At 45.8% G+C, this 24,639-nt stretch overlaps 1 protein-coding gene across 3 annotated transcripts in view; it reads left to right on the forward strand.

Moving 5' to 3' along the window:
* ARID5B (AT-rich interaction domain 5B) overlaps positions 1-24,639 on the forward strand; it is a 277,172-nt gene that overhangs the window by 205,069 nt on the left and 47,464 nt on the right. For all 3 annotated transcript variants that reach the window (XM_075612969.1, XM_075612968.1, XM_075612970.1), the window contains 2 exons: positions 7,550-7,602; positions 9,910-10,007. In XM_075612969.1, the coding sequence (XP_075469084.1) occupies positions 7,550-7,602; positions 9,910-10,007 (151 nt within the window). The remainder of the gene's footprint in view (positions 1-7,549; positions 7,603-9,909; positions 10,008-24,639) is intronic.

Below are 24,639 nucleotides of genomic sequence, written 5' to 3' on the forward strand. Positions count from 1 at the left end.
TTTGTAAGATTTGAGATCCGAAACGTCGGTTTTACTGCTAGCGCAATACATTTGTAAGATTTGTTTCAAATCTGAAAGTGCTGACTTATTTCTATGTATCGTATACTGTTTTTGTCGCGCTCCTCAGCAGATGACGCCATGAGGAGTGCTGATCCATCCAAGACCTATATGCTTTCCAAGTCTTTTAAAGCCGCAGTCCAAGCAATATGTTTTTTTATAAATCAGTTCTGTACTATGAGAAAATACAAGTAGCATTTTAAAAAAAGTATTTATTTTTAAAAACAATTTTTAAAGACATTTAATATATTCTAATGTAACAAGCATTTTTGTTTCTATAGAAACCATTTACAAAATCACCACCCTCCCCCTTCTGAGACAGGCTCTGGCTCTTAAGCCCCGCCCTTTCTCTAGCAGTGCACCAATTGTATCTAGTGCCTGCCTGGTCACATGATCTTCCACATAGAACTTGGCATTGTGGGTACTGTTTTGCAGACCTAACAGTGAATTAAATAACCCACAGCAAAGTGTTCGATCAGCAACTTAGCTAATCATTTGTCAGTGTGCAGATTGTATTGATGCGCATATTGAATTAATTTTTTTTTAATAAAAACGGCAGCTTGAACTGCAGCTTTAATGTAAGTCACCTAATCATCTTCTTGTATGATTACCCATGAAAAATTATTATATAAAGATAATGTTGTCGTTTTCATTTTTCTAATCTTCAATATAAATAAAAAATGAAATAATGGTATTATAAAGACACACGTTTACTAACGGAAGAAGAGTTAAGTGAACTTTTTAGCACGTCTGTCTAATGTTAAATGTGAGTATGAGCGTATGCCAGAAGCTGTATAATTTGTGTGCCTATTCTACTGTATGTCCCTTTTGTAATTAGACCAGCTTTAATGACATGTGAATACTGTAGCTTGATTTTTTCCTCTTATTAATGGTCAAAGAAAAGATTTATCACCTACAATTTAGTAGCAACCAAAGCAGCATTTTGTTGAACAAAGCTGGACCCTTTTGCTCTTTTCCTTTTAAAATGTTGCCATATATATTTTTTGCATTGAAACCATGTGTTATGTTTATGGAGAATGTCACCCTGCATGTTTTACATAACAATTTACATACCTAATTGGCACTGATTGCAGCCGAACTCTAGCAGCCATGATAAACTTGAATAACTGCAGATGATTACAAGGTTTGTCTCCAAACCGCCTGCTTGAAATAGAAGTGAAATTAATGTGCTCTGAACAGCTTTGTTGCATTATGCATTGATTTAGATTAAATCAAGACCTAAGCAAATCTGTTAATGGCTTTCAAAACATTGCAAGGTTTAGCCAGGCTTTCAAAATGTTTTGCGACTAATGGTACGTTTTCTAATTTTCATTTGCTTGAACTTCTAATAAACAAAATAGTAACTGCCTATTAGACAAACAGGTCTTAAATCCTTCTAATTTGGTGGTTGTTAATGAAATACATCACTGAAAGCTAAGTAATCTGACTTGTACTGTATGTATTTAGGAAGACAAGAAATATATCTGATGAAAATTTATGGGAAACCAGTTTAGCTACTTTTATCTGCATCTAAGCTACAATTTACACGCTTACTGTCCAATCATTGACAAGGAATCTAGATTGTGCACAAGATACCAGATGATAATTTAAATGACATATATCATACAGCACAATTCTGCGTGAAATCCATTAATATGTAACATTGCTGCTTATTTTTATGTGCAATATATGGGTGTGTGCCAAGTTCATCTGTTTAAAAAGATCACCTAAGAGACCTGTTTGCTAACTTATTTCTATACCTTGACTGGCTACTACAGTACATTTCTTGTAGCACATGTACAAACATTATACAGTATTGCAAATATGCAGAGGTGGGAACATGTTAGGAATTTGCCACTGTTACTTATCAGAAAAGCCCAGCTTTTAAAAATTAAAAATTCTGTTTGATCTCTTCCAGTTACTACTAATATTGTGGGGATGTTCTTGTGTTTTTCTAATGTATTTCATTAGAATATGATGCTTTACAAATAGGACACCTTCACTAAAACAATCATGTTATTTATTTTTACTGTCAATTCTTAAGGTGATGCTAAAATAATCATTCATGCAATGGACTTGTTTATACAAATGCAGCATTCACAAGAATAACTATTTAACAACTCAGAAATGCAGTCAATTTTTTTTCTGTTTCTGGAGCAGGAGTGCCACTTACTCAACTTTAAGTTGTGTGTAGATGTGTGAGACATTATTCATAATGTCTATTCTAATGTTGGTACTCACATTTAAAACACATTCCCAAACATATCCTAAGGTTCACGAGCTAGATCATGTTTTTGGATAACTAACCAATATTATTATATATCTATATATGTATAACGGTATCGTATATTTATCTACTTATTATGGGACATGCACCTACCCTATTGTGCTTTATTGGAGTGCCGGCTGCTCATCTTTCTCTATATATGTATAGATATATAATCATCATCATCTTCTTCAGCCCTTGTCGATCCACTGCTGGATGAAGGCCTCCCCTATGGTCCTCTCTCTTTCTATGTGTGTGTATGTGTATATATATATATATCAAAAATGAATAGACGATACCGTTCTGTGGCTAACGAAATGCTTTTATTTGTGCAAGCTTATCTCGAAAGCTCGCACAAATAAAAGCATTTCGTTAGCCACAGAATGGTATTGTCTATTCATTTTTGATTATTAAAGCTTGGCTAACACGGTACTGATACCTCTACATATATATATATATATATATACACAGCTCAACCCAGTTATAATGCGATCCGCTACAATGCGGATCCGCTTATAACGCGGTGTGAGCGTGGCTCCCGAATATTTAAAAAAAAAACTTTAAACACCCACACAGACACACACACACACACACACACACACACACACACACACACACACACACACACACACACACACACACACACACACACACACACACACACACACACACACACACCCTACCTCTGGTGGTGCTGGGGCTGCTGGGGGATCATGGTAGGGCTGCTGGCGGATCGTGCTGGGGCTGCTGGGGGAATGTGATGAGGCTGCTGGGGGAACGTGCTCAGGCTGCTTGGGGATCATGCTGGGGTTGCTAGGGGAATGTGGTGAGGCTGCTGGAGGAATGTGATGAGGCTGCTGGGGGATCGTGATGGGGCTGCTGGGGGATTGTGCTGGGGCTGCTGGGGGAATGTGGTAGGGCTGCTGGGGGAATGTTCTGGGGCTGCTTGGAGATCGTTCTGGGGCTGCTTGGGGATCGTTCTGGGGCTGCTGGGGGAATGTGGTGAGGCTGCTGGGGGAATGTGGTGAGGCTGCTGGGGGAATGTGGTGAGGCTGCTGGGGGAATGTGCTGGGGCTGCTGGGGGAATGTGCTGGGGCTGCTGGGGGAATGTGCTGGGGCGCTGGGGGAATGTGCTGGGGCTGCTGGGGGATCGTGGTGGGGCTGCTGGGGGAACGTGCTGGGGCTGCTTGGAGATCGTTCTGGGGCTGCTGGGGGAATGTGGTGAGGCTGCTGGGGGAATGTGGTGAGGCTGCTGGGGGAATGTGGTGAGGCTGCTGGGGGAACGTGCTGGGGCTGCTGGGGGAATGTGGTGAAACTGCTGGGGGAACGTGCTGGGGCTGCTGGGGGATTGTGCTGGGGCTGCTGGGGGAATGTGCTGGGGCTGCTGGGGGAATGTGGTGAGGCTGCTGGGGGAACGTGCTGGGGCTGCTGGGGGATTGTGCTGGGGCTGCTGGGGGAATGTGCTGGGGGAACGTGGTGAGGCTGCTGGGGGAACGTGGTGAGGCTGCTGGGGGAACGTGGTGAGGCTGCTGGGGGAACGTGGTGAGGCTGCTGGGGGAACGTGGTGAGGCTGCTGGGGGAACGTGGTGGGGCTGCTGGGGGAATGTGGTGAGGTTACTGGGGAAATGTGGTGAGGTTGCTGGGGGAATGTGGTGTGGCTGCTGGGGGAACGTGCTGGGGCTGCTGGGGGAACGTGCTGGGGCTGCTGGGGGAATGTTCTGGGGCTGCTGGGGGAACGTGCTGGGGCTGCTGGGGGAATGTTCTGGGGCTGCTGGGGGAATGTGCTGGGGCTGCTGGGGGAATGTGGTGAGGCTGCTGGGGGAGCGTGCTGGGGCTGCTGGGGGAATGTGCTGGGGCTGCTGGGGGAATGTGGTGGGGCTGCTGGGGGAATGTTCTGGGGCTGCTTGGAGATTGTTCTGGGGCTGCTGGGGGAATGTGGTGAGGTTGCTGGGGGATTGTGCTGGGGCTGCTGGGGGATTGTGCTGGGGCTGCTGGGGGATTGTGCTGGGGCTGCTGGGGGATTGTGCTGGGGCTGCTGGGGGATTGTGCTGGGGCTGCTGGGGGTATGTGCTGGGGCTGCTGGGGGAACGTGGTGGGGCTGCTGGGGGAATGTGGTGGGGCTGCTGGGGAAACGTGGTGGGGCTGCTGGGGGAACGTGGTGGGGCTGCTGGGGGAACGTGGTAGGGCTGCTGGGGGAACGTGGTGAGGCTGCTGGGGGAACGTGGTGGGGCTGCTGGGGGAATGTGCTGGGGCTGCTGGGGGAACGTGCTGGGGCTGCTGGGGGAATGTTCTGGGGCTGCTTGGGGATCGTGCTGGGGGAATGTTCTGGGGCTGCTGGGGGAACGTGCTGGGGCTGCTGGGGGAATGTTCTGGGGCTGCTTGGGGATCGTGCTGGGGGAATGTTCTGGGGCTGCTTGGGGATCGTGCTGGGGGAATGTTCTGGGGCTGCTTGGGGAACGTGCTGGGGGAATGTTCTGGGGCTGCTTGGGGAACGTGCTGGGGGAATGTTCTGGGGCTGCTTGGGGAACGTGCTGGGGGAATGTTCTGGGGCTGCTTGGGGAACGTGCTGGGGGAATGTTCTGGGGCTGCTTGGGGAATGTGCTGGGGGAATGTTCTGGGGCTGCTTGGGGAACGTGCTGGGGGAATGTTCTGGGGCTGCTTGGGGATCGTGCTGGGGGAATGTTCTGGGGCTGCTTGGGGAACGTGCTGGGGGAATGTTCTGGGGCTGCTTGGGGATCGTGCTGGGGGAATGTTCTGGGGCTGCTTGGGGAACGTGCTGGGGGAATGTTCTGGGGCTGCTTGGGGAACGTGCTGGGGGAATGTTCTGGGGCTGCTTGGGGAACGTGCTGGGGGAATGTTCTGGGGCTGCTTGGGGAACGTGCTGGGGGAATGTTCTGGGGCTGCTTGGGGATCGTGCTGGGGGAATGTTCTGGGGCTGCTTGGGGAACGTGCTGGGGGAATGTTCTGGGGCTGCTTGGGGAACGTGCTGGGGGAATGTTCTGGGGCTGCTTGGGGATCGTGCTGGGGGAATGTGGTGAGGCTGCTGGGGGAATGTGCTGGGAGTGCCGGCGCCTCACTCCTGCTTCCTCCCTGCTCCTCCCAATCAGGCGCACGGCGGCCACTTAAAAAATGAGCGCGATCCCGGTTATAACGTGGTCAGATCGGGTGGACCCCGAGCATTGCGTTATAACGGGGTTCAGCTGTATATATTTTTTTATATATATACAGAACCAAAAAAGAAAGCGCCTTTTGACCATTTTTAGTTATAGACACACAAGCAATATACTGATATATACATATATCTAGGATATTACTTAGCTCTTTGGTTGTTACATCATTATCATTTATACTAGATTTATATTTACAATAGTTAGCCCACACTGTAGGGGTATTATAGGTTTATTATTTAATTATATTATTTTATGTATATTCATTTTTATAGATACCCACTTATAGGCGCAGTCTTTTGTCTGTAATATGTGTGTGTGTGCGTGTGCGTGTGCGTGTGTGTGTGTGTGTGTGTGTATATATATACTTATATATCTTTTTTTTATTTTTAAGTAAGGGCATTTACATGTGTTTGTACGTTTCCTGGTTCAGTCCGGTCAAAAGACTTATGTTCAGAGTATCTCATACATGAAAAGACAATCTCACTCCTTCCCATCCCCTAGAATTCAGAGAAATAGTCAATCCTGTGAAAAAATCACTTTTGGTTCAGAATTTCAAAGTTGTGTTTATTTCTAATAGTGTTGATTTTTCTTAATACCTGGTGTGGTTCAAAATCCTAGGAATATGTATTTCTCTGTTTAGCTAAGAAGGGCCTTTATGAGCACCTCTTATAAGAAGTGAGATTGAAAAGAGGTTATTTTTTCCGTTTTGCGTGCCTGACATGACATTACTGTATATTGGTTCTTGGTAGAGTTTATCACAGTTCATATGGTAAAATTGTTACGTGAAATTGCCCTGATGCGTAGATTAAAGTCGATAGCATAAGTAACGTAGTTCATAGATTTAACCTGAAACATAGTACTCTTTTAATTGCATGATTTCTGATCTACCTCTGAATTTAAGCACTTAAGAAATATAATAAAAGCATTCATGTGCAGAAAGTATGTCACTGTATTGACAAATTGCTATACATCTCACATTCAGAGTTCACCATTTAACATCTTATTCACCAGTGAAGAACTCCGCTCAGCAAGTGATACATTTGGTCACTAAATTGTAATGCAAAGAAATTCCCATTCAAGTCATTTGGACATTCTGTGTGTTAGTACCCATACTATACCACATACCACATACCACATATCGGCACTAATGCGTTTGAGTGAGTTCCAGCGTAAAAGAGTTAGTACAAACACTTAAATATGGGCCCTCTCATATTGATATTATATTATAATCACTTCAGCATAATAAATAATGACTTTTCTGTATGTGTGTTTTATATATATATATATATATATATATATATATATATATATATATATATATATATATATGTAAATACAACTGTATGCTCATCTGCATGTCTTAGGCAGGTCTGCAACCCCGCCTTTCACACACACACACACACACACACACACACACACACACACACACACACACACACACACACACACACACACACACACACGTATACATATATACAGTACTGTACATACACTACCCTGATGAATGTCCCATGATAGCTGAACAAAAACATTGCATTTTATGTATCGTTAATTCAACTATTTGCTTTTGAACACTAATACTCGAGTGCTGAAGTCGTTCATCATCAAATTTGATCTTTGGGTGAAGTTTTTCTATACTTATTTTTTATGACCCATGCACTTGGGTGTCTCTCTCTCTCTCTCTCTCTCTCTCTCTCTCTCTCTCTCTCTCTCTCTCTCTCTCTCTCTCTCTCTCTCTCTCTCTCTCTCATTGCTAAGGCAAATGATTGCAAAATATCATTGACTTTCATGACTTTGTATGTGGTTTTCTAAAAAATGTTCAACTGATTATCTCTGTAAAAGAGCAATATCTGATTATGTTTCATATATTAAAAGTGTAAATACTAACGAGTCTCTATTTAAATAGCTGTAAAATGGTTTCCCAATTGCACAATATGCCCAGATCAAAGTGATCATGTGTCATTCTGTTTGGCATGGAAAATTGTTCAATTTACATTTGTTCAAAATACGCTGGTTAATGCAATGCTTATCTAAATACTTATTGTCCCTCTAACAGTTAACCTTTGGACTATGTTTCAAGCTGCTCAAAAGCTGGGAGGATATGAAACAGTAAGTGTTTTAAGTTACTAAAAGAATGAACTGTGCAATCTAACTTTTTCCTGTTTAACAAAATAGAGGGAAGGCTAAAACAAACAATATTTTAGAATAGCTGTTCACATGGGGGGATTTTTTTTATAACCAGCCTTGGAAAGGTGCCTGATTAGTTCCAGCTTTCGAAAAATTGTAAACTTGTCATAAAAACTACAAGTGGAAAACATATGTAACTCTTCCCCATCAAGGAAATTAGTTGGGTCTGTAATTTTTTCCCATGTTAAGAACGAGCTTATTATTGTACAAGCAGCCAAGATTGAATAAAAGAAAATTTCGCTTGGCAACATACCTGACATCTGCTCATGTCTAATATGTGGAATGTATTAAAAGCTTTCAAACGTAATCAGTATTGGCCATTAAGGAATTGTGTTTTGCACTTATCTACTTTAATTGCTAGTGTAAACTACCTTTATGGGAAAAGAGGCACTACCAAAGAAACAGGAAGTTATCAGTTATTCAGAACATTCTCTTGACTCGTTTTATTAACTAATGGTATTTGACATGAGCAGTCTATTTTTATCCCACAATAACATTTGATGGTCATGATCTGAACACTGTGTTCTTTGAACCACAGAAACAGTAGATAAAGCAGCACAGATTAAGATCTTTTTTTTTTTGTGTTCAATTTAGAGAGTTTACATGCAACAAATACAGATGACATCTGCAATAGAGAAAAGAAAGACGTCACTGCAAATAGTTTCCAGATACTGCTTTGATTTAATAAGATATATATTAATTGAGAGGTCTTGTAATCTTGGATATCTATTTCGGTGTAATTATACATATATGTTAACTGGAAAAAAATGTGTGGTTAATAAGATGGCATGGGTTACAGTATGTTAAGCATTTCTCACATAGTGCAAATGAAGTAGGTTGTAAGAAAGATACACTATTATAAAAGCATTACAAATTACATTGGCCTACTAAATGTTTACTAATTAATAATTACCTACACATACCTGAGAAGTCAATTATTTCCGACATATACTGTATTTTCCAAGTTGTTTTCCTTTAAAACTAGCAGTACAATCAATGTGGAGGTTGTTTTCCTACACTGAGGTACTATGTTGCATCAAATAATGCAGTGGGGTCAGCTGCGTTAAGAGTTTATTTAACTTGCAGCTACAAATAAAAATACTGGTTGCAAACATACTATGTCAAAAAGCTAAATAAGACGACAACCTCCTATTTCCTGCCCCTTTTGCATTCCGACCCTATCTTCACATTGCATGTAATTCACATTACTGCAGGGCAGTAGGATGGATCTATAGTGTTAAATAGTGTAGTGTGGCGGTTATACCGTTTTATTACAATACATACAATACAATACCGTTTATTGTAAACTAGCCCAATTCTTCCGGCCTTAGTTGGTGTAATTTCAGAACATGCTAAAAACACAAACTATTATTTCGCGTTTTCTAGAGTTAGGGGACGATAATGGAATTTAGTAGAAAAGGATCCCATATAGATGTACTAAAATATCAGTGTTTATATCATTTCTAAATATGGAAATAATTATATTAAGTAAAGGAAACTGTTGGTACATGCATTAAATGATGTAATCAGATAATTGGTTACCTCACATTTACTCATTTTGTGTAATGTTTGTCATAGTATTGGAGTAACATTTTATACAGTGTGTCAGTACTGTAGCTGACATTGGATAAAACAGTTCATTACGGTTAAGATCTTACAATAGTGAGTTACTTTAATTAGTTAATGTTTTCAAACAAATGTGCAGCTCATATTTTGGGGCTGTCCTTGCTTTCTTTGCATAGTCCACTGAGCATGATTATGACTCCAAAGTCCAGACCACTTCAGCATTATATCTACAGATGGAAAACTGGCTTCATTGTTATATTGCATTCAATTTGGAACAATATTTACGCTTGTCCTAGTCACATTAGGATTCTGTTCCAAAGAAAAATCTAAAATACTAAATATGTAAATATTCTTAATATGTAACATGAACACCATCAGTGACTTGCATAAATAGAACATAGTAATAGCTATTGAAGAGTCAAGAAATTATCACATATATGATTTTTTTCCCCTCTACATGAATGGATCATTCTGGTTGGTACATCTCCTAGCACACCAGCCAATGCAATTATCATCTGTACCAAAACATCTATGATTTTTCACTGTGAAATGTATTTTTCTGAATAAATGTATTACTTGTGCAATATGTTATAATACAACTGATATTGTGTTTGGGATTCAGTGAACTAGAAATTAATAAAGGCTACTGGTCTCTTTGTACAGATTACTGCTCGGCGACAGTGGAAACATATTTATGATGAATTAGGAGGAAACCCTGGGAGTACCAGTGCTGCCACATGCACTCGTAGACATTACGAGAGGTAAAATAATATATATATATATATACAGTATATATATATGTAACCCCCCTTGTGGGCTTACTAGAGTACTACAAGTGGTTAATGGTAATCAGTAGATGCTAAGCTCCTCCATGTGGTGAAACAGGGGTACTGTGTCAGAAGGGGTATAAAAGAGAGCGAGAGAGAGTTCTGGAAGGTTAGGCTCCAGCATGGCAGGAAGAAAGGAGCCTAAGGGAGCAGGAGGGAGGGAATATGTTCCCACAGTTATAGCATCGATCAGGCTCCCCTTTTATTGTGTTTTAGTTAGGGACAATGTCCTAAATGTTAGTATCCCATAGTATGGCCATAAGAGCCATCTGGCATGTCCCAGAGACTGAAGCAGACATGCCACTAGGGGCAAATCAGACAATGCCCCAGGATGTCAGGGGGTCAGCACTACAAACCGATCTCCATCTTCAGTATTCATTACCCCTGAGGAAGAGGTCGTTCCACAACAGGGTTGAAGATTAATAGTAACGTGCGCAGAACAGGCCAGGATCTCAGAAGGGCCCTGCAGTAAAAGGAACCATTAGGATGTTGCTAAAAAGGGTGGCCCGGTCCACCAGGTGAAGTCAGAATAGTAACAAGTGAATTTACCTCCCATGGGTGTAAAGAGTGGGCACCCTGGGAAGAAATGTATTTATAGTGATAGCGGTATGGATGAGAAAAGGTACAACTACTGTATGTCAATGTTATTGTAACTGTGACTGCAGTGTTTCCAAGCCTGGGAACAGGAATAAAGAGGGAAGTTGTACTATAAAAACTCCTGGCGCCCATATTTTCCATCGCCAAGCCGACCACAGACAAGTTAAATCTATACAGATGTTCTATACACCCCTACATCGATGTAACCTCCCTAGGGAGCTGGGCATGGAGGTTTACATATATATTTATATAGGTTACGTGTTCATTTCTACAAATTCTGTGACTTTTGAAATTGAAGCATTAATATTCTGTCTAGATGCAGGTTACAGCCTTTTAAAAAAAAAATGTGGTTGGCGATTGTTTGAAAATGTGAATAGAAATGTAAAGAGCTGTAGAATGTGAAATGTAGAAATGAAAGAACGTACATATTCATACTTTCTCCAAGGAGGTGAGGAGGCGGCACAGTATCTACCTGGAAATCACGATGTTATTTGTGACAGTTGAAGCATTACACTATATACTTTAGTGTGCTAAGATACTTCACTAATCCCAATAGGCTCTGTGCCCAGGGATAGTATGCAATTGTGTTGTTGTTGTACTGTGTTAAATAAAGCGAGAAAATGACAGGTTGAAGCTTTTTGAGGAGAGACAGCACGCTGAAGAATGTGTGAGGAATCTGTGCAGTGCAGCACCTGTGATATCTGCAGTGTCTGAGATTATTACAAATTCAAGATGGCTTCCTCCCTAGACTAACTACGGCTTATAATTTGTAAATATAAAATATGATCAAAGAAGATCCAAAACAAAGAATCCTCCACTAAATTGCACTCTATGTTATCATGTATCAATTTGTCCAAATCGATACATGATAACATAGAGTGCAATCTAGTGGAGGATTCTTCGTTTTGGATCTTCTTTGATCATATTTTGTAATTATTGTAGTCATCCTCGTGCACCATGTTACTTACCTATCAACATAGAAAATAAAGAGATTATTAGGATGAGCGATTTAAAATATTTTCTTCTTATTATAATTTGTAAATGCATGATCTTTCCACATGGAGTTCACGACAAAAGCTTTAAAGCCAATACCCCCCCCTAATTTTTCTGAGATAATTGTTATGTTTTGTACTGTTTTGGCACTTAAAATATAACCTACAAATGGCTAGAAGAGATGATGTTGAGGTTTACGATGGCCATCGGAGCGAGTCTGACCCCTGCAGCCATTTTGTTGTCCACTGGAAAAGTATTCCAGCTGTTGAGAAGCTGAAATATCTTGGGTTGTGTGAGGTCCCCTAATGTGGGGATTGTGTATTGTCTCTGCCAGTTCAGGTATTTTAATGAATAAATCAATACACATGGGTAGCACAGATTGCTACTTACTGTATGAATATGATTGGTGTTTTAATGAATGGCCTAACTCTCCCTTTTTAGACTTCTGTACTGTTGTACTGATGAAACGTTTACCAAGTACCCTGAAAGGCTGTTTTAATGTGTTTTGTTGTTTGATGGATAGTATACAGTACCAAATTCTGTACAGATCCATATAGGCAACATTTCAGTATTTAATATAAAGTGAAATAATGCAATGTGGGCACTACCAGCTCTGAAGGATTAAAGTATAAAAGCAGCTCTCGGCTTCTCAAATTCATTGCAGATGCCAAGTAGGTTTGGACAAGCAACGATCTTTATAAAAAAAAAGGACAGAAAAACCTTCTTTATTTTTAGATGTGTATTGATAGATCTCTCGTTTTCTGAAATCTGTTTCCTCCATATGTTAAATTACTAGCTTCACAGATATATTTCTCTCTGGGGGAATTTCCTAATTCCTCTTCTCCTGTTAAAAAATCATGCCAAGTTGTTTCTTGTAATGGTACGGCAGGCTCTTTGTTACTGTTCAACACATTTGTTTTAACAAAATCTCTTCATTGTAGAAGTTATTAAAGCAACACTGCAGGTTTTATACCATCATATACAATTATCCACTTTAAAAATAACATATTGATGGATTATGGCCTTTAATGCATTGCAGACAACAGAGGAATTAACATACAGTATGTGGTCTTATTCCATCACTAAAATATTTTATTTGTAATAATTACTAAAATAAATACTAATACCTTAATAAAAATGTACTTGCTTAAAAATGTTAATTAAAAGTAAATTAGTGCCTGAGCACATCATCACTGTCCAACAGTATGTTCATCTGACTTGTGAAATCAATCCATCATGTTGAAAGCTTGTGTGAAGCACAGCTGCAAATATCGTTTTATTTTAGTCCTACTTTAATGATAGAAAGTAATGGGAGATGGTTTTAAAGGGGCTGTTCCTCCTGAAACTTTTTTAAGAGTGCTTCTTATATTGTTCAATATGGTGTCTGGTTTCACCTCTAGTATTTACAATGCTGTGCCCAAAACCCCAAATTAATATGGCTCACATAGTTACATTAGCAGACATTTATATAAGCAAATTAAGAAAATAAATTTTTCCTGATACCATCCTCTGTAATCTGCTGGGAAAACAGCTCTGTGCTACCTGGTGGAGTAGAGAAAGTAGGCATACACTGCAAGAGTTGCCATGTAAATAATCTACTGCAGGCTTTGGGCCTCTTTAAATGAAAATAAAAACATTTGTTTTGGCACCAGTTCTTCGAAAAGACACCATAGAACTAGAGAAAATGCAGAGAAGAGCCACCAAATTAATAAAGGGGCTGTATAATCTGATTTATGAGGAGAGGCTAGCTAAATTAGATTTATTTACATTAGAAAAGAGGCGTCTAAGAGGGGATATGATAACTATATACAAATATATTCAGGGACAATACAAGGAGCTTTCAAAAGAACTATTCATCCCACGGGCAGTACAAAGGACTCGGGGCCATCCCTTAAGGTTGGAGGAATGGAGATTTCACCAGCAACAAAGGAAAGGGTTCTTTACAGTAAGGGCAGTTACAGTGTGGGATTCATTACCCATGGAGACTGTGATGGCAGATTCAATAGATTTGTTCAAAAAAAGGTTAGACATCGTTTTAGAAAGCAAAGGTATACAGGGATATACCGAATAAGTAAACATGGGAAGAATCTTGATCCAGGGACTAATCTGGTTGCCAATTCTTGGAGTCAGGAAGGAATTTATTTTTCCCCTTATGAGATATCATTGGATGATATGTCAGTGTTTTTTTTTTGCTTGCCTTCCTCTGGAACAATAAACTGTAAGCCTAAATGTAGCATAGGTTGAACTTGATGGACATATGTCTTTTTTCAACCTCATCTACTATGTAACTATGTGGTCAGGCTGCTTTAAATAGTATCATGTCGCTCATTTTTAAAATAGGTCTTGCGGCAGGAGCTGCACCTTTAAAGTCACCAGGTGAAAAAAACAAACTTGATTCCCTGTGACAGGTCCAGGTTAAAACGCATAAAGCTTATATCTGCACAGTTAACAGTGCACATACAGAAAGAAGAAGACATGCGTAGTCACGCTCTATTGAAATGCATTGGAACCTAAACTTAAATATGCCATTTTGTTTCTACATGGATTTCTTTTCCCCCCATAATATTTAAATTGATATAAATATAAGCAGGGCTCGACAATTCCCCCCCCCAAAAAAAAGTCACTCGACCCACCCCCTCAAAAAACTCTCACCCCCCTCATTTTACCTGCTCGCGAGTGTTGCTGGCAGAGGGGTGCGGCGGCGTCTACCCTCTTTCTCCTGATTCCCCGACAGCAACTTCCGTGTCTCCTCTGCAGCTCCCATAAAGATGGCTGCATCTTTCCGGGAGCTGCAGCGGAGATACGGAAGTTGTTGGGGAGGAATCAGGAGAATGCCGGGAGACGCGGCCGCACCCCATCACTGGTAACACTCGCGAGCAGGTAAAATGCACTCGCCCCAAGCATTTGTCGAGCCCTGAATATAAGTATCAGAGGATTTCAATTTACTGCTTCCATACTATAAGATCTCATACTATGTAGAGGCTTATGTGCACAACTAAGCATGTTTTATAAAGTAAATGTTACAGCTTATTAAGAATATGCTGCGGTTAACATTAGTGTTTGTAAGTATTTTGCATTTGTTTTGCCGTGCTTCTACTGTATGTCATCAAGCAGTATTCGGAGTGGTCACTAGGTTTACCAGGTGGCTTCTCCAAAAATACTGGACACCAGGGTGAAAGGCGCTTGAGAACAGTTAGTGGGGAGAATATGAAATGGTGCAAATTGGAGTGAAATGTAGAAAAATTACATACTGATGCAGCGGCCGTTATTCGAACACATCCCGGCGCTGATTTTGAGTTCTCTGCTGTTCCCCACGCAGCATGAACGCGGCCAATCGCCCCAGGCACCCGCGCTTATCCCAGGCACCCGCGCTTATCGTGGATGTTTTGTTTGAATTTCATGGATTCTGTTTCTTTGTTTGCAATAAAATGGATGAATTGTAATGTGTACAGTACTGTGCTACTGTGCTACAGTGTCAATTTCATGTTTTTAAAAGCCAGGAGACTAAAATTCGTTTTTCTGCACTCGCCGCGCTCGCATCTTAGTGCGGGGAGGCTGGAATTCATCCCGCGGTTTCAAATCGGGATTCCGATGTACATGACGCTTGAAGTGTTCGAATAACGGCCGCTGCATCAGTAACGGTCAGAACATTGAGACAGGACAGAAGTTTGCAAGGATTACTGGTGTTCAATACTGTACATACATATACCTCCCCTGTCTCTTAAAATACTAATTACAATTATTATTTTAAGTTACTGACATATGTATGTACATAAATGTATAGTCCTAATAAAATAGTGTTAACAGTTCTTGTACATTGCCTCCCTTGCACTATTATATTAAGCAGTTATTGACAGCTAAGCAATTGGCTATTGTAAAGGCAATTATAGTCTCACCCTCATCCTCTCTCACTCCCACTCCCTCATCCTCTCTCACTCCCGCCCCCTCATCCTCTCTCACTCCCGCCCCATCATCCTCTCTCACTCCCACTCCCTCATCCTCTCTCACTCCCGCCCCCTCATCCTCTCTCACTCCCGCCCCATCATCCTCTCTCACTCCCGCCCCATCATCCTCTCTCACTCCCGCTCCCCTCACCCTCTCTCACTCCCGCCCCCTCATCCTCTCTCACTCCCGCCCCCTCATCTTCTCTCACTCCCGCCCCTTCATCCTCTCTCACTCCCACCCCCTCATCCTCGCTCACTCCCGTCCCCTCATCCTCTCTCACTCCCGTCCCCTCATCCTCTCTCACTCCCGTCCCCTCATCCTCTCTCACTCCTGTACCCTCATCCTCTCTCACTCCCGTCCCCTCATCCTCTCACTCCCGCCCCCTCATCCTCTCACTCCTGTCCCCTCATCCTCTCTCACTCCCGTCTCCTCATCCTCTCTCACTCCCGCCCCCTCATCTTCTCTCACTCTCACTCCCACCCCGTCATCCTCTCTCACTCCCGCCCCATCATCCTCTCTCACTCCCGCCCCCTCACCCTCTCTCACTCCCGCCCCCTCATCGTCTCTCACTCCCGCCCCCTCATCCTCTTTCACTCCCGCCCCCTCATCCTCTCACTCCCGTCCCCTCATCCTCTCTCACTCCCGTCCCCTCATCCTCTCTCACTCCCGCCCCCTCATCTTCTCTCACTCTCACTCCCGCCCCCTCATCCTCTCTCACTCCCGCCCCATCATCCTCTCTCACTCACGCCCCCTCACCCTCTCTCACTCCCGCCCCCTCACCGTCTCTCACTCCCGCCCCCTCATCGTCTCTCACTCCCGCCCCCTCATCGTCTCTCACTCCCGCCCCTTCATTCTCTTTCACTCCCACCCCCTCATCCTCTCACTCCCGTCCCCTCATCCTCTCTCACTCCCGTCCCCTCATCCTCTTTCACTCCCACTTCCTCATCCTCTCTCACTCCCGCCCCCTCACCCTCTCTCACTCCTGCCCCCTCATCCTCTCACTCCCGCCTCCTCATCCTTCTCACTCCCGCCCCCTCATCCTCTCTCACTCCCATCCCCTCATCCTCTCTCACTCCCGCCCCCTCATCCTCTCTCACTCCCGCCCCCTCATCCTCTCTCACTCCCGTCTCCTCACCCTTTCTCACTCCCGCCCCATCATCCTCTCTCACTTCCGCCCCCTCATCCTCTCTCACTCCCGCCCCCTCATCCTCTCTCACTCCCGTCCCCTCATCCTCTCACTCCCGCCCCCTCATCCTCTCACTCCTGTCCCCTCATCCTCTCTCACTCCCGTCTCCTCATCCTCTCTCACTCCTGTCCCCTCATCCTCTCACTCCTGTCCCCTCATCCTCTCTCACTCCCGCCCCCTCATCTTCTCTCACTCTCACTCCCACCCCGTCATCCTCTCTCACTCCCGCCCCATCATCCTCTCTCACTCCCGCCCCCTCACCCTCTCTCACTCCCGCCCCCTCATCGTCTCTCACTCCCGCCCCCTCATCCTCTTTCACTCCCGCCCCCTCATCCTCTCACTCCCGTCCCCTCATCCTCTCTCACTCCCGTCCCCTCATCCTCTCTCACTCCCGCCCCCTCATCTTCTCTCACTCTCACTCCCGCCCCCTCATCCTCTCTCACTCCCGCCCCATCATCCTCTCTCACTCACGCCCCCTCACCCTCTCTCACTCCCGCCCCCTCACCGTCTCTCACTCCCGCCCCCTCATCGTCTCTCACTCCCGCCCCCTCATCGTCTCTCACTCCCGCCCCTTCATTCTCTTTCACTCCCACCCCCTCATCCTCTCACTCCCGTCCCCTCATCCTCTCTCACTCCCGTCCCCTCATCCTCTCTCACTCCCGTCCCCTCATCCTCTTTCACTCCCACCCCCTCATCCTCTCTCACTCCCGCCCCCTCACCCTCTCTCACTCCTGCCCCCTCATCCTCTCACTCCCGCCTCCTCATCCTTCTCACTCCCGCCCCCTCATCCTCTCTCACTCCCATCCCCTCATCCTCTCTCACTCCCGCCCCCTCATCCTCTCTCACTCCCGCCCCCTCATCCTCTCTCACTCCCGTCTCCTCACCCTTTCTCACTCCCGCCCCATCATCCTCTCTCACTTCCGCCCCCTCATCCTCTCTCACTCCCGCCCCCTCATCCTCTCTCACTCCCGTCCCCTCATCCTCTCACTCCCGTCCCCTCATCTTCTCTCACTCCCGCCCCCTCATCTTCTCTCACTCCCGCCCCTTCATCCTCTCTCACTCCCATCCCCACATCATCTCACTCCCGTCCCCTCATCCTCTCTCACTCCCGTCCCCTCATCCTCTCTCACTTCCGCCCCTTCATCCTTTCTCACTTCCACCCCCTCATCCTCTCTCACTCCCGCCCCCTCATCCTCTCTTACTCCTGCCCCCTCATCTTCTCTCACTCTCACTCCCGCCCCCTCATCCTCTCACTCCCGCCCCATCATCCTCTCTCACTCCCGTCCCCTCATCCTCTCTCACTCCCGCCCCCTCATCTTCTCTCACTCTCACTCCCGCCCCCTCATCCTCTCTCACTCCCGCCCCATCATCCTCTCTCACTCACGCCCCCTCACCCTCTCTCACTCCCGCCCCCTCACCGTCTCTCACTCCCGCCCCCTCATCGTCTCTCACTCCCGCCCCCTCATCGTCTCTCACTCCCGCCCCTTCATTCTCTTTCACTCCCACCCCCTCATCCTCTCACTCCCGTCCCCTCATCCTCTCTCACTCCCGTCCCCTCATCCTCTCTCACTCCCGTCCCCTCATCCTCTTTCACTCCCACCCCCTCATCCTCTCTCACTCCCGCCCCCTCACCCTCTCTCACTCCTGCCCCCTCATCCTCTCACTCCCGCCTCCTCATCCTTCTCACTCCCGCCCCCTCATCCTCTCTCACTCCCATCCCCTCATCCTCTCTCACTCCCGCCCCCTCATCCTCTCTCACTCCCGCCCCCTCATCCTCTCTCACTCCCGTCTCCTCACCCTTTCTCACTCCCGCCCCATCATCCTCTCTCACTTCCGCCCCCTCATCCTCTCTCACTCCCGCCCCCTCATCCTCTCTCACTCCCGTCCCCTCATCCTCTCACTCCCGTCCCCTCATCTTCTCTCACTCCCGCCCCCTCATCTTCTCTCACTCCCGCCCCTTCATCCTCTCTCACTCCCATCCCCACATCATCTCACTCCCGTCCCCTCATCCTCTCTCACTCCCGTCCCCTCATCCTCTCTCACTTCCGCCCCTTCATCCTTTCTCACTTCCACCCCCTCATCCTCTCTCACTCCCGCCCCCTCATCCTCTCTTACTCCTGCCCCCTCATCTTCTCTCACTCTCACTCCCGCCCCCTCATCCTCTCACTCCCGCCCCATCATCCTCTCTCACTCCCGCCCCATCATCCTCTCTCACTCCCTCCACATCATCCTCTCTCACTCCCGCCCCCTCATCTTCTCTCACTCCCGCCCCTTCATCCTCTTTCACTCCCGTCCCCTCATCCTCTCTCACTCCCGTCCCCTCGTCCTCTCTCACTCCCGTCCCCTCATCCTCTCTCAATCCCACCCCCTCATCCTCTCTCACTCCCGACCCCTCACCCTCTCTCACTCCCGCCCCCTCATCCTCTCTCACTCCCATCCCCTCATCCTCTCACTCCCACACCCTCATCCTCTCACTCCCGTCCCCTCATCCTCTCTCACTCCTGTCCCCTCATCCTCTCTCACTCCCGTCTCCTTATCCTCTCTCACTCCCGCCCCCTCATCTTCTCTCACTCTCACTCCCGCCCCCTCATCCTCTCTCACTCCCGCCCCATCATCCTCTCTCACTCCCGCCCCCTCACCCTCTCTCACTACCGCCCCCTCATCGTCTCTCACTCCCGCCCCCTCATCCTCTTTCACTCCCGCCCCCTCATCCTCTCACTCCCGTCCCCTCATCCTCTCTCACTCCCGTCCCCTCATCCTCTCTCACTCCCGCCCCCTCATCTTCTCTCACTCTCACTCCCGCCCCCTCATCCTCTCTCACTCCCGCCCCATCATCCTCTCTCACTCCCGCCCCCTCACCCTCTCTCACTCCCGCCCCCTCACCCTCTCTCACTCCCGCCCCCTCATCGTCTCTCACTCCCGCCCCCTCATCGTCTCTCACTCCCGCCCCTTCATTCTCTTTCACTCCCACCCCCTCATCCTCTCACTCCCGTCCCCTCATCCTCTCTCACTCCCGTCCCCTCATCCTCTCTCACTCCCGTCCCCTCATCCTCTTTCACTCCCACCCCCTCATCCTCTCTCACTCCCGCCCCCTCACCCTCTCTCACTCCTGCCCCCTCATCCTCTCACTCCCGCCTCCTCATCCTTCTCACTCCCGCCCCCTCATCCTCTCTCACTCCCGTCCCCTCATCCTCTCACTCCCGTCCCCTCATCCTCTCTCACTCCTGTCCCCTCATCCTCTCTCACTCCCGTCCCCTCATCCCCTCTCACTCCCACCTCCTCATCCTCTCTCACTCCCGTCCCCTCATCCTCTCTCACTCCCGCCCCCTCATCCTCTCTCACTCCCGTCCCCTCATCCTCTCTCACTCCCGCCCCCTCATCTTCTCTCACTCCCACCTCCTCATCTTCTCTCACTCCCGCCCCCTCATCCTCTCTCACTCCCGCCCCTTCATCCTCTCTCACTCCTGCCCCCTCATCTTCTCTCACTCCCGCCCCCTCATCCTCTCTCACTCCCGCCCCCTCATCCTCTCTCACTCTCGCCCCCTCATCCTCTCTCACTCCCACCCCCTCATCCCCTCTCACTCCCACCTCCTCATCCCCTCTGACTCCCACCTCCTCATCCCTTCTCACTCCCACCTCCTCATCCTCTCTCACTCCCGCCCCCTCATCCCCTCTCACTCCCACCTCCTCATCCTCTCTCACTCCCGTCCCCTCATCCTCTCTCACTCCCACCCCCTCATCTTCTCTCACTCCCACCTCCTCATCTTCTCTCACTCCCGCCCCCTCATCCTCTCTCACTCCCGCCCCTTCATCCTCTCTCACTCCCGCCCCCTCATCTTCTCTCACTCCCGCCCCCTCATCCTCTCTCACTCCCGCCCCCTCATCCTCTCTCACTCTCGCCCCCTCATCCTCTCTCACTCCCACCCCCTCATCCCCTCTCACTCCCACCTCCTCATCCCTTCTCACTCCCACCTCCTCATCCTCTCTCACTCCCGCCCCCTCATCCCCTCTCACTGCCGCCCCCTCATCCCCTCTGACTCCCACCTCCTCATCCTCTTTCACTCACCCCCCTCGCATCATCCCCTCCCTCTCCCCCTGGCAGCTTGTGGCAGTGGTACCGGAAGTTGTAAATACAGGTTGCCGGCTCCGCTCCCGCCACCCTCCTCCGCTCTTCTAGACTGCGGAGTTTGCTGCTGCTGCCCGCCACAGCCCCGCCCCCCACCGGTGTCGCGTGCCCTACGCCGGTCAGGTCACAGTCTGTCAGGGAGGTAATGCCGGACACATACATGTATTTGAAACAAATGGAGGAGTTGGGGAAAAGTCACTTGTGAGACACATAATTCAGACACTGCAACACTGGGCACATAAAAATGTCAACGTGAAATACAGGATCTTCCAAGCAAGCTCCTTTGCAGACACTGTAATGCATTAATTTTATTATATGCAAAGACCATATTACCAATAAAACACGTGTAATTATGTATTTTCATAATATTTTTCATCGCCCCCTTCAAGGCCCAGTCAGCATGGCTCCGTGACGTCAAACGGCACGCGTTGCCATTTTTGTCATGACAACGTGATGTCCCGGCGTCAGACGGTGTTAAGTTGCCATGACAACGGGACACCTTATGGCGCCGAGACATTACGTGATGCCGTGACATCTCTCATCGTCATGTTGTCATGGCAACGCGGCACAATTTGATGTCACGCGGCCATGTTGAAGGGATTTGCAGGGGGAGAAGCCGGGAGGTGCTCAGAGATTTTTCAGGTAAACCTATATATATATGTATGTACATATATATGTCTCTGCTCAATAGATACAGCTGGGGTGTGATAAGGTTATATCTGCCATTTATGTACTTTTATTGTGTCGGGTCTATAGCGCCATTAACGTTGTCTGTCTTTGAGTCTTCTCTCAAATATAGCAGGCTTGAAAGAAAATTTCGAACATTGTCACAAAGGTATAGAAAGACAAATAACTGCCTGGCCACAAGAAAACTGTGTTTAGTGGTTAATCACTGACCATGTTTATTTGTTTTTCCGTGAGCCTCTAAGTGATATCACTACTTATGTCATCAGCTAATCACTCCATTATCTAAATATGTCTTTCATGAAGGCTTACAGTACATAATGAGATTCCAATTCCATTTAAACTGTGCATCAACTCAGTGTGTAAAATTAAAAAAGTGCTTTAATGTAACCCGAGTACTTATGAGTCTGACCTTTTAGTCATAAAGCAGTCACACACGCTTAACCAAACCATCTACTTATTAGAAAAAGACTTTCTAAAGGTCATTTTAAAGTATTAGTTACATATATTCTATTTAGTGGGTGAAAAGGATATTAAGAAAAAGACAATTCATCTAGTTTCTGAAGTTTTCTTTCTTGTTTTTTATTTTAATTTTAGATGCAATAATTAGCAATCTCGTTTATTAACATATATTAAAAAAGCAACATTAAAGTCCTCAATGCGTTTCGTACTGAACGTACTTCCTCAGGGAGGACACACACACACACACACACATATATATATATATATATATACATCACTTGCTTTCAGGAACCTTTTGACACCTCTAGCATAAAACACATCCACACCAGGGGAAGGACCAGCACAGATAACATTCCAAGAGACACTGTTTTTAAGTATACCTTTTGCTTGCTTCATTCATTGTAATATCGCTGGAAGAAGAGATCAGTGTATCTCGAAAGCTCGCACAAATAAAAGCATTTCATTAGCCACAGAACGGTATCATCTATTTATTTTTTGATTATATATATATATATTTATGATTATATATATATATATATTATATATATATATATATATATAAAGTGGTCAAAATTCAGACACTGGCCAAAAATATATAATTTGAAGTATTTATTGCTTCAGAGGTTATTGGTCCCGCTGGCGTGTTACGGTGGGATATTCTGTGTTATCACTGCCATTAAATTCTATAAAAACTCTTTGATATTCTGAGTTATAACGTGATGTGTTATCAGCGGGAGCTATGATGTCTGCCACAGCAGGGGCACGCTAACTGAGGGGCGCAACATCTTCTAATGGGGGTGCTGCTTAGTGTGCGCATACACCGTATCTTACATTTAATTGGTGCGCGATCAGCTTTCGTTTCGCCGTTCGCTTGAGGGCGGCGCTACTAATTGCCAGGATGGAAAGTGGGGCGCGACATAAAAAGTTTGTACTCGCCTGTGCTACAGTATATCTGTGTGTGTGTGTGTGTGCGCACCTATATTGTGTGGCGTACACTAGGAGGAAACTGATCTGTACTGTTTTATCTCTAAATCTAGTGTCTACAAAATATTATAAGCCTTGAAGATGTGGCCATTAGTTAAAGTGACATTAAAGTATTGGTACTGCGTCTGGGTGCACAAATTCCTAAACTTGTTAGGCATTGGAGCACTCCTCTTTGGACTTTATTTTAGAAAAGTTGAAACCATACTAAAACTTTTAAAACTGCAAGGTGAGAATCTTTGCTAAATTCATAATTTTTTTCTTTAAAAGAAACCGCGAAAGTAAATCTGTAAATAAGAAAGTAGTTGTAGATATGCAAATCTGATAAAGAAGTGGCACTGCACTCCCTAGCACCATGGCGATTACAGGGGTGGGGGAAATGTTAAAAACTTTCGCGCCAGATAGAATTTTTAGGAGTGAAAGTTTTGTTGAACGGTGGCAGGATGCAGTCACGCAGCGCCCAGCTCTTCCGGTCTCTCTTCCCCTCCCCCGCTCAACTTTGGCTCCTAAAGTTCTCCCCCCTGTCAGCAGCTCTGTATGTCATAGTGTGTGTGCGTCTGTAACACACAGACTCTGACACACTCACCCTCTCACACTGAGACACTCTCCCACACTGACACACACACACACCGACACATTTTCACAGTGACACCCAGACAGAGCACACTTGCACACAGCAGCACACTTACAGTAGCACACTGAAACCCCTCCCCATGACATTGACCTCATTGAAAGCACGGGCGGGCATAGTCCTGGAGCTCTCCCCTCTTCCTCCGTTCACCTCTGCCTCCGATCTCCCTCCTTCCCCACCCCCTCCCCCACTTCACATTGAGCAGTCCAGTGTTGACTGACCTGTCAGTCACCGCCGCAGCCGGTCACAGCATGCCCAATCAGGCATTGATGCTGCACAGTGACTAACAGGTCAGTCAGCCCTGCGGCTCAACACAGGTGCCAAGGACAAAATTGTAGGCGCCCTGGCAAATCCCACCTCTGTACTAAGTGGTGGAGGTAGATGTGGTAGACAGGTAGAGGGTTGTCTCAGAGGGTAGAGAGTTACAGAATTGCAATATATTCCTGACCTTAATGTGTGCTATTGTGTTTGTGATTTCCTGGCAGATACTGCACACGGTTTAGGTGGGCTTTATATGCTGATTCATTTTTCACTTAATATGGCTCATGTTTACAGTAACTGTTTTCATTTTAAGAGGGGGAAAAGCAGCTAATGTTTCAGTAAGTGGTGTTCAGATATTAGTTTGACCATGTGTACATCTAGTTTATTAATGAGTGTACAGTAGTAATGGACGTACACAATGGTGAATACAATCAGTGAATGTTTATAGTCTGTTCAAATCAAGTCATCGAAAGCAAATAACAGATAATGTTGCTACTGTACATTTCTCAAAATTCTCTGATTGGCAGAAAAATACCTGTTGCCAGCACTTAAGTAAAATGTATTTCATAATCATTTTGGTTTTAGACGTCTCAATCTATCAGTTTTGCGATTCCCTCGGTGCACAATACATTATCGCGGCTCTTTCGTGCAGCTAAAAGATCTATCCCATTTTCAGCCACTGCCCTAAAAGCAATAGTAA

Source organism: Ascaphus truei, chromosome 8 (assembly GCF_040206685.1).
Source record: "Ascaphus truei isolate aAscTru1 chromosome 8, aAscTru1.hap1, whole genome shotgun sequence".
NCBI lineage: Eukaryota > Metazoa > Chordata > Amphibia > Anura > Ascaphidae > Ascaphus > Ascaphus truei.